The following is an 11,372-nucleotide window of genomic DNA, read 5'->3' as shown; positions in this document are numbered from 1 at the left end:
AAAAACGATTGTTTGGGTGAGGGATACCTAGTGTACTACTAGCTGCGCCTCATCCCCGATTCTCCGCTGCTTCTTCGGTAATGAATCCTGAAATGTTAATCTGGCCCATGACAGCCCACAGCAAGGATTCTTTCCTATCCCTCTTTGTAGCTAGGGAGCCAGTGATAGTGATTAAGTTTGGGTTGATAAGCCCATGGAGTGTGAGTAATGTGTCAGGCTTGTTCTTAGAGGAAGGACACAGAAATGCTGATAGGACCTTTCTAGCTGATGCAGGTTTGTGCAACGGTGACATGAAAACCACGTGCTGAGAACAAGGAGAAGCAGCACAGAAGGAACGTGGACCCCTCACCCTGCAGTGTCATAGTGGTCCTGGACTGCCTTTCCAGACTTTTACATGGGAGAGAAATAAACAACCTTGTTTAAGTTGCTATTGTTGGGAGACATAGCCGAACCAATACACAAGGCCGAATCTGAGTCATTTCCGTAATCTAAAGGTTGGTACAACTGATACAATGTACCTGGTAGCAGTTACACCCACTGCTAACAAGATGTGAGACGAAGCTGTTTCCCAGTGTCACAGACGGACGTTCTAGGAGGTGTTCCACTCCAAACATTTGCCTGGTAAAGGCTGCAAGTGCTCCTTTGGTTTCAGACAGAAACATCGAGAACATTAAAAAGTAAATGACTGGACTGCCTTCAGATGCAAATGACTGAGAAGACCCTCCCCATAAGAGAACTATAATGAAAAATTTAAACAAAACAAAAATGGTTTGTTTTATTTACAATCTCAATGCATTTTACAAATAACATATTTGCATTCCCTAAGTCTTTTGGAAAGTAATTCCAGTTTGTGCAACGAGTTTACAGGAAAGACTTAAGACATCTATTAGACATCTTAAACCTAATTTCTAAGTTTTGAAAAATATTTCACACTATGTTAATAGAGGACTGTTTTTAATTAAGAAAAACTAAACTCTGTAGTTAAATATTGCCCTTTAATATTTTTAACTCAAATACAAACCAGATTAACCTATGAAATAATAACATTAGATTTGAATGAATTATTTCCACTGCCCACTCCGCACCCCAACAAAACGCATGCACAAAGTAGACATGGCAAATTACATTAATGACTTTTGATTTCAGTACTTTTGGACTCTCTCAACTCCTGTTTCACTTAGTTCAGAGTACAGATAGGTAGGATTCCTGCCTGGGGGAAATCCTAACACTACTCCCGGATCCAGAATACAGAAGAACCTTCGGTATGTGGAGACAGGAGGGTTTAGGAAGATTTTAAAGTAGTTTCTGTACGAGCCTTACTTGCTCATCAGAACAAGGTTCCCCTCCAGACCTGATAAAAGCTAAAGGAATCAATCATCTCCCTGCTAACAGTTTGGGGAGCATCTAATTCAAGCTCCCAGAGGACAATAATCCTGTCTCTCTCCCTCCTCCCTGATTCACTGTTTGATTCTAGTACCTTCTGAGTTGATGATGGGGAATAATTCCTGTGTTTAGGTTTGAGAAACTACTTTCAGATCACATCAAGACCTTAGGGACAGGTAAAGATCAATCAATAATACTGTAATTGTACAAGAGTTTGCACCTCACACATGAAAGAGAATTAACTTACTAATTTCATCACTCAGAGCCATCATATCATAAAATATAGTACCCATGTCCTAGCTTTTGAGCCAGAGAGAAAGGACAGAAGTATCTCCACAGTGGGTCCACCCCAAGTTAGCAGCGCACTTCTCATCCTGACACTTCATCTCTCCTTAAAAGACAGCCCCTCTAACATCTGGCATAAATGGTTGACTGGGAGATACTAAACTGGAGAAATGTCAAGTCCCGCCCTTGACACAGCCAACAAAATTCTAAGATAAAGAAATGGTGAGGTAGAGTTGAGAGAGTTCAATGAAAGTTTTTTGGGCACAGATCTTTTGGCACGTCCTAAAATTAGACTCCCCACCGAATTCTCCTGTGTCAGATCCTCACAAAGTGCTGGCAACTTAGGAATCCTCGGATCTGCTTAGGAATCATCTATGTAAGGTTAACAGAATAAAGTCATTTGAAGAAATCCATTCCTGGCACTGTAGCATATTTACCCCAATGTTGAAGCAAATAAAAACAATGCTATCCATTTGCTGAATTTATTTAAACAAATCAACTTAGAAATACCATAGAATTAAACAAAACTTCTGACATGTAAACATACGGCCATGTTCCTGAAACGGATGTTAACACCTGACAGAAGTTAATCATCGCTTGTTAGGAAAGCTGCACATTAATAAGGCCAGTCTTCAGCAAAACTAAAACCACTTTGTTTCTTTAGCCTTCCTGGACTGACAATGCAACACTATCAAACCACAGTCAAATGAAATGAAGACAACGGTGGGTGGATAGATCAGTACCATTGGTTACAGCTAAACAGTTTCATTCTTGGCGCCACGTAAAAACCATTAAGCCAACATCAAATAAATCATGGCTTTTTTAAAAATCACAATTCACTAAGTGATGTTAATTATGGTCCTTGTCAAACACGTTTGGTAAAGGCTATTTACAGTGTACATGGCTGAGCATGCACTATTTATAGTTACAAAGACACCTGCCAGTTTATTACAATAGAGTTACACAGTGCCTGAAAGTGGTGAAACAGCTCACACATCATTTAAATCAATACAGTTTCAAGCAGGAAACGTTCCTTATTTGACCATGATTGTAATAATTACATGAAAATTCTTATAAAAACACGAATCCCCTTCAAGAAATTGATGCATATTCTACGCACTACAGGTTAAGGCAGTAAAAAAATGTATTCCTGATAACTGGAGGTCTTGACAATGTCAATTAAAGCTGTCTGACTCTAGTTTTTCATTCTCCATCATATATTCAAAGTTCTGTCTATAGAACTAGTTTGTGAAAGATTTTACTTTTAAAGTCAAAAAAGTATTAGTAATGAAGAAGAGATGACATTGGAAAAAAGTAATTGCTAGGGAAAGAAAAAATATGAGCTGCATTTTGCCTGAAAGTTTTCAAATCATAAACAAGAGCATTATTTGTGAGTTTCATCCTTAAAGTATAAAACAAATACATATAGTTTACCTTTCTTAATTTAAAATATATTGTACTTTGAATAATTCAAGTAATGTAAGACTATCAAAAATAACTTCATAAGCCATAAGTGCCAACTGCATTTTCAATGTTTTAATTAAGAACTTTTTAAAAACTGTAAACTAAACCATGACAGTTTAGTTAAATAAATGATAAATGACTTTTTATTTGCACTTGTGATTCCTTTAATACAAACTGCTACCAACAAATATGTAAAGATATGGCAGATTATGCATCTGATCAAAGCACTTTGATTTAAGCATAAAACAGATTCAAATGGTATAAGTTCCGTGCATAAAATCCAAGAAGTCTCCTAGTTTGCAGGCAACCTCCTCTCTAATGAGAATCCTTACTCCTCAGTTGCAGATGAGACAGGGCACAATCTGTTGTAAACAGGGCACTGTTGTAAAACCAGGATGATATTCTTAAATTAAGATCGTTCTCATTAAATTGAAAAGACTTTCCCCAAGTGTCTTCCAGCACTGTAGTATATTCTGCTGACCTCTTAATTTTCATAAATTAACTTTCCTTTGATTCCATTTTTATGGTGGTTGTGTTCACAGTTTTGTTTTAAAAATTGGTTTAAATTTATATAAAACTCTGTACATGTTCACAAATTATTGCATAAACAGCATAATCTTCAAGACAGTGTTTGCAAACACATGTCCAATTCAGGAAAAGAAAATTCACGTTTCCCGCCTGGCTTTTTTCTTCTTTTTTATTTGTTTGGGAGATTCCCAGCTAGTTTCAGACTTGGCTAAAGGAGAAAAGAAGAGAAAAAAAGAGAAAAACATTAGGAGGATAGTAAGTACTGTTATGTCTCAAAAATAAAAGTAGTACCAATGAAAGCATGCTTTATAATCCACTAAGAATGCCTTAGATTTTATTTTTAAGTCTTTAAGTTCTAGTTACATGTTTTAAGTTATTTTATGTCTGCCTTCCTCTTTTTCCTTTCAATGCCAACGAATTATTTGGTTTAACCATATGGACGACCTTTTACCAGTTTTGACTTAGAGAAATGATCATTTATATAGCTCAATCTAGTAATAAAAGTGAAAATGGACACTAAAGGTAACTGAGGGAGAAAAGAAGGGGGCAAGGTACAAAACAATCTTCAGTTTCAAGAACTTGTGTACCTCAAAAGGGACGGACCAGGAGGACAAGGGCAGTTATCACGTCCTCCTCTGTGTATGTCCCTGGCCAGTATTCTCGCCTGGAGTGAGTTCAGCTCCTTGGCCCTCATAACTGAGTCTGCAAGTTTCCAAGGAATCGAGGCTTTGCAAAGGAAGGACAAGGCTGCTCTAAGATCAGACGACTTCTAAGATAGTGACACTTATAAACAGTACAGAGAGCACACAATAAGAACCAAAATGAGATTACTTACTTTGAGAAGGAGGCACACTATTTTGCTTAGTATTTGACTTAGATTTTTCTGACTCTTGCAGCATTGGTGGCACTTGGGAAGAGCTCTTGTCAGAATCACTTTTTGATAAAGTAACAGATGGCTCGGTTGAAACAGCAGGTGGAAGAGTCTTGATAGGCTATTTTGGAATGCGATTATTTTAGATTTTTTGTAAGAAATTTCAAACAAAATTAAATGTTATAGTAATACCTAGAGGCTGTTTTAGCAGCAAGTAAATACTAAGATGGTTTCCAGAAGCACAACTCATGCCTGCCCTCTAGTGACAGATCCAAGTATATCTTTACCTACAACATCCACAAATACAGGTTGAAGTAAAAATGTTTCAACTTACAAGATGTTTACTGAATCTCAAATAGAAGTAAGTAATTTTCACTAATTTTTATATCTTTCTTTTTAAGTAAATTACATGATTTTGTATTTGTTAGCAAGTCAGTGGTTCTACTTTCCACCAACTCTCAGCTTCTCAAAATGTTTTCATGTGAACGACAAAAAGAAAAAAGCCAACCCCTGGCTAGCGTAGCTCAGTGGACTGACCGCGGGGTGCAAACCAAAGCACATGCCTGGGTTGTGGGCCACGTCCCCAGTGGGGGCCACGTGAGAGGCAACCACACATTGATGTTTCTCTCTCTTTCTCCCTCCATTCCCCTCTCTAAAAATACACAAAATCTTAAAAAAAATTTGAGCTACTTAAAAAAAAAGAAAATAGCCAATTTCAGAACTGTCAGTAGGTGATACCCCCTTTTCTCCTTCTCAAGGGGTATGGGTATCTCAAACAGAAGAGGCAGTAACTTCAGTTTCCTACCCAAGGAAGAAGATGACCTCAGACAAAAGCTGACTATGGCTACTTGTACTGCCAATTAAAGCAACTTAAACTGAGGTCCAATTATTCAGTGTTCTCCAGTCTGGTGGTGAAATCATAACGCTTAGGGACTAGACTCTTGAGTCTTGCTTCTCTCTTCAATCTGGGTGCAGAAAGGAGGTAAGCAAACTGATTTGCCTCACTGAGATCTGTTAATGAACTGCCAGAACCAGGTAATAATAGAATCTTCAATATTGGGAGAACCTTGAGGCTTTAGTGGATAGGTAGGAGATCATCACACCCTTTAGCTTTACCTGTGATCACTATTTTGAATATAGAAATAAAGGTAAGTGATGCTTCTCCTGCCCTTTGTTCCTCCAGGCTCTATGGCTTCAAGAAAGCACAATGGGAAAGGAAACAGAGGAAGCCCAGGGAGTGCACCCAGGTAATTGCCGGGATTCTTCCTTCTTGCTTCAGGTATCTGGAGCAGCATTTTCATTGTTCAGTTCAGCTTCTTTGTGTTCCCTGTATTTATTTCATACCCCAAAGCTTTAGTACTTATTTTTAATCTCTTTTCCTCCTCTGTTTCTCACTTATCTATGTTAAATCACAAAAGGACTAAAATATTCTTTACAAGAGGGCCTTTGAAAATAATTTAAATAAAACATCAAAATGTCAAATGACCCTTTGTAGTCCAATTAAACCTATGAATGTAGTGAGATTGCATCCTTTTATCTATAAATATCTTTAGGGAAATAAAAGCATCAAATACAAATAGGAAGGATGGTTAAGACTTTGTTTTATACAAGACTGTTACAAATTCTTTCTCTTAGTGGTAATTCAGGCTCTTATCTAAAGTTGTTTCATTAAGTATGTAAGCTCTTCAATGAGAGAGATCTTTTTGTCTCCTTTGTTCTCTGATAATCTCCAAAATCTAAAAGTGTGTGGCACATAGTTCCCAATCAGTATTTTTTGAATGAGTACATAAACAGGCCATGCAACTCCAGTAGAATTTAATGTATTTCGATATGATGTAATTCACCTAAATAGCAACCATTGGCATAGGCCTTTTGTAAAATGGTGCCTTCAGACACGTACATGGCTCCTACCTTTCTCATAGCGGTTGTTGTGAGGAATAAATTATTTTGAGTACTTCAATGTTTCACATAATACTTCAATAAAGTATCAATGCAATTCTCAAGTCATCAAAATTTTATTCGTTAAATATAAAAAATCACCTGGCTATTTTTGACGAGTGCTTCTGCTGGATCACTAGTGCTTATGGTTTTCAAAGAAAAAGCTTTTTCCTGTTTTGGACGGACTTTAGAGGTATTCACTGGAAGCTCTTCTTTAATCTCTTTTTCTATTTCTTCTGGGTCCTACAGAGAAAAGTAGTCTATTAGATGATATAAATTACCCATTTTTACTAATTAATATCCATTTCATTTTTGTACTAATAATGTCCAGAAGGTATTCCAAAAAATAATTTTTTTTTAGTTCAGAAACTGCTCAAGCAGCCTAAAAGAGCATATAAAAGCAATTATCCAAAGATTTATAATACACAGACACATTTGGAACATATTATACATCCATAGGGATTTAAATTAATTATGAATTAAAAAACAATACTCACATCCTAAAATGGGAACCACTCTCATATACAAAACCAACTCAAACAGAATAAACTAAATCAGTATATTTTTCTTTGAAAAAAAGTACACAGTGAATTAGTTGATACTTGAACTTAAGACTCCAGAAATAGCATTTCACTTCATTAAGGAATGAAAAATTTATATACAAATGCATTTCTAGACAAATTAAGTTTACATAGCAGAAATCTGGACAGAGGAATTTCCATTTTGGCCACAACACAGTTTATTTGTATAATCTCAAGGGCAAGCCATTTCGTTTTCCTGACCCTTACTTCCCTCCACCATAAAATAAGATTTGCCATCCAGGCTGGTGTGGCTCAATAGACTGAGCACCAGACTGCGAAACAAAGGGTCACCAGTTGGATTCCCAGTCAGGGCACGTGCCTGGGTTGCTGGCTAGGTCCCCAGTATGGGGTGTGTGAGAAGCAACCACACAGTGATGTTTCTCTCCCTTTATTTCTCCCTCCTTCCCTTCTCTCTAAAAATAAATAAATAAAATCTTAAAAAAAAAATAAAATTGCCAAGATAATTTCTAAAGTCTTACCCAATTTTTAACATTTCCATTCATAGGCCTTCAGACTTTAAAAAAGTTTCAATGAAGTAATTCTAAAGCACATTACATGCTTAGGTATGTGAATTAAGTACGAACTAGAATATATTAAATAGAAGCATCAATGTGAATTGTATTGTTCTTTAGGAAGCTCATACATAAAGATGGCCATTTTAAAAAACAAATGGCTCAGATGATCTTGACAGTTTCCTTGCAACAATGATATTCTATAAAACTTGTTCAGAATGTAGTGGGTTTAGACAGTTACTCAAAATTTTGTTGTGAATTTAAGTTGAGCAAGCAGCTTTGGAATGTATGTAAGATTCTCAATCTGTATAAGTTAATGAGAAGACATCAGTTGGCTCTATGCTAAGTTGAACTCTAACGGTAAAAAATCCCCGCCAACCACATACCAAAAATTAAAGACAACTTTGCTGAAAAATGAACAAATTAAAAACTGTGGTCATTTATGGGTAGGACACTGTGTGCTACTTACTTCACACAGAACCTCAGGGACACGTCATTTAAACAATGGCGAAATTGAAATGTGAAGAAGGGCTATGATGCTAAAGCCTTTACACTTATTCCCTGTATTTTAAAAAACAGATCAAACATTTTTAAAATGAATATCAAAATACCACAGGAACTTTCACAATTTACTGACTTTTTCCGGCAAGTTGAAATTTATTAAATATGTCTATCTCTCAAATTTTCTTTTAAAAGGCACCCATCTAATCCACAAGCCAGAAAGGCCATAATTAAGTCACAGCAACACAGAAAAGGTTTGGCCAAATGGATTTCAGGTGGTACTGGCTAACACAAGAGAGCTGTCAATCACGTTTCTCATCAGTCCAGTTTTTATATGTCTGTTGATTTGAGTCACATTAGCCTCAATGCCCATCAACTCCCACTACAGGGAAAAAACAAATCATGATAACAAACTGGCATCATTTATAAAGGGTTGTGCTTCCCACAACAAAAAACCCTCTAAACACATATTTCCTTGAAAAGTCATGCATCAACGGTTTTCCAAAGTAGAACTAATAGGAAAATAATATGTAGGCTATCCTCTAGAAGTTTTGGCTATTTCCTACATTTAGAGAAATGAAAACAATTATCTAACATGGTTGTAAGAAATAAAATTTTAGTAAGTTGTAATGGAATGGTGATATAGTGCTTTCAAAGTAAATCCTATGCATATTTCCAGTAATCTAGTAAGGCAGAAATGAAAATGTTTGTTTTCACCTATATTATAATCTAAACAATGTTCCCTAAATAGGAAAGACCAAAGAAAATAAAAGGAAAATGGAGGAGCAATAAAAGGTTTCTGGTAGAAGCCAAAGAAGCAGGAAAGGATACTAAGTGGAACGGTCAACAAACTCAGCAAAGTGAAAGACTTCACTCATCATGCACATAGTTTTTCTAATTGTGCTAGAATTCTAATTTTCCACATTCCACTTACTCAAAGGGAATTTCTGCATGTGTAAAACACTGAACCTCCTTTTCCATTTCAGCACAATATAAACCAAAATGCATCTGGACTAATTTAGAATTTTATTTATTTACCCTTGGGCTTACAACTTTGATATGATATTTTTTAGAGCAACGTAGTTATTTTTATAGTATGATGTAAAAAATCTTTGAAACATTCTGTGAGTTTTCAAATACATTTGATGTCTCACACTGTCTCTCATCTCCACACAGTCTCAGCATCTGCATGTCTCCTTTGTACACACCAGCAGCAGGTGTTTAATGAGCGAATATTGTTGTTTTGATATCTACCTGTGCAGGAGAGTTATCACCTTGCTTCTTCTTTTTCTTCTTTTTCTTTTTAGATTTCCCAGTTGAAAGAGCACCCTCTCCCTTTTCTTTATCATCATCTGAAACCTAAAGTTAAAAGTAAAAGTGTTCAAGTGAACCAATTGGTTAAGTTTTCATTATTCAGAAAAGTATTATGAAATAGTTTTATTTATCAGGTTTAGCTTTTATCTCCTAAATACCAAATAAAAATTAGTAACAAGCAATAAAACTGATGTGAAATTACATACTTAAAAAAATAAAGTACATGGAACTTCATTCCCCTATTGTCTGCGATTGACTGCTTTTTCTTACGTCTTTCACCACTTCCTACCAGATCAGTTAAAGAGCTGTGCAAATCTTGGGTTTTAAAGACTTGTTGGGAAGGTAATTCTGTTTTATTTCAGAATTCAAATACAGAACTACTTGCATTAAAATTGAATTTGGGCCCTTGCTGGGTAGCTCGGTTGTTTAGAGCATTGTCCCTCTGTGGAAGGATTGTCTTCCACAAGACCAGTCCCTGGTGCCAAAAAGGTTGGGGACTGTTGTGATGCACCAAGGTTGCAGGTTCAATCCTAGGTCAGGGCACATACAAGAATCAGCCAATGAATGCATAAATAAGTGGACAACAAATTGATGTCTCTCTCTTTCTTCCTATATCTCTCTAAAATCAATAAAAATAAAACTTAAAAAAATTGAATTTGACTCTGTTAAGAGAATGAGAAGCTACAGAGAGGGAGAAAATATTTGCAAACCATATATAAATCAAGGACTTATATCTAGATTATATAAAGAACACCCCAAATTTAACAGTAAAAAATTAGAAAATGTGCAAAAGATATGAACAGACATTTCATGATAGACGATAGACAGATGGCAAAGAGGCACATGGAAAGAAGTTCAATGTTATTAGCCATTAGGGAAATGCAGACTAAAGTCATGAGTTATCACTATATACCTAACATAATAGCTACAATAAACAACAGTGACAACAGCAAGTGCTGGCAAGGATGCCCGGAAATTAGATCACTCATGCATTCCCAGTGGGCATATAAAGTGATACCAGTACTCTGGAAAACAGTCAGTTTCTTAAAATATTAAGTATACAACTACCACACAATGCAGGGACTGTACTCCTAGATATCTACCCCAAAGAAATGAAAACGTATGATCGCATAAAAATTTGTAAATAAATGTGTACAACAGCTCTATTCATAACAGCCCTAAACTGTCATTCTCCTCTTGAAGGACAACTCAAATATCCTTCAACAGAATGGGTAAATACAGGCATACCTCAGAGATACTGCAGATTCAGTTCCAGCCTACCAATATTAAGCAAGTACTGCAAAAAAGTGAGTTGCAATCTTTTTGCTGGTGAAGGGTCTTGCCTTCAATTTATAAAGAAATGAACATCTGTGGAGCACAATAAAGCAAAGTGCAATAAAACGAGGTATGCCTGTAAACTGAGGTATATCCAGACCATGGACTACTACTCAAAAGTGAAAAAGAACCAACCAATGACACATATAACCATCTGGATGACTCTAATTATGCTCAGTGAAAAAACAGTACCAAAAGGTCACATACTATATAATTCTATCCATAGAACATTCTTGAAATGACAAAGTTATAGAGACAGAGAACAGGTTACTTACTGGGTTGCTACGGGACAAAAAAGGAGGTAGGGATGGGAAGGAAAAGAAGATGACCACAACGAATGGCAACATGAGGGACCGCTGCAGTGATAGAAACGTTCTGTACCTTGACTGCACCAATGCCAATATCCTGGTGTGATACTGTAGCATAGCTTTCAAGATGTCACCCCTGAGGGATACTGGGTAAAGGGCACACGGGATCTCTCTGTATTGTTTCTTACAAGTGAATGTGACTTCCTAATCACCTCCAAATAAAAGGCTGAATTAAAAAATTGGATCTGAGAATGTCATTGAAAATAACATTCTGCGTGACAAAACCAGTGAATTAGGACTATTAAATTCGTATGATTAGTATTCATGATATCTCTTCACATATAACATGCAG

At 36.3% G+C, this 11,372-nt stretch overlaps 1 protein-coding gene across 2 annotated transcripts in view; it reads right to left on the bottom strand.

The window, feature by feature from the left end:
- Nucleotides 1-749: 749 nt before the first annotated feature.
- The window catches only part of MTDH (metadherin), a 57,726-nt gene continuing 47,103 nt past the window's right edge, over nucleotides 750-11,372 (bottom strand). For both annotated transcript variants that reach the window (XM_045861032.1, XM_045861033.1), the window contains 4 exons: nucleotides 9,318-9,422; nucleotides 6,572-6,712; nucleotides 4,496-4,652; nucleotides 750-3,868 (listed from right to left, as the gene is read on the bottom strand). In XM_045861032.1, coding sequence (XP_045716988.1) covers nucleotides 3,798-3,868; nucleotides 4,496-4,652; nucleotides 6,572-6,712; nucleotides 9,318-9,422 — 474 coding nt within the window. In that variant the 3' untranslated portion in view covers nucleotides 750-3,797. The remainder of the gene's footprint in view (nucleotides 3,869-4,495; nucleotides 4,653-6,571; nucleotides 6,713-9,317; nucleotides 9,423-11,372) is intronic.

Source organism: Phyllostomus hastatus, unplaced genomic scaffold (assembly GCF_019186645.2).
Source record: "Phyllostomus hastatus isolate PE091 unplaced genomic scaffold, TTU_PhHast_1.1 phas_scaffold_21, whole genome shotgun sequence".
In the NCBI taxonomy this organism is placed as follows: domain Eukaryota; kingdom Metazoa; phylum Chordata; class Mammalia; order Chiroptera; family Phyllostomidae; genus Phyllostomus; species Phyllostomus hastatus.
This window is presented reverse-complemented; position numbering and strand designations above follow the sequence as displayed.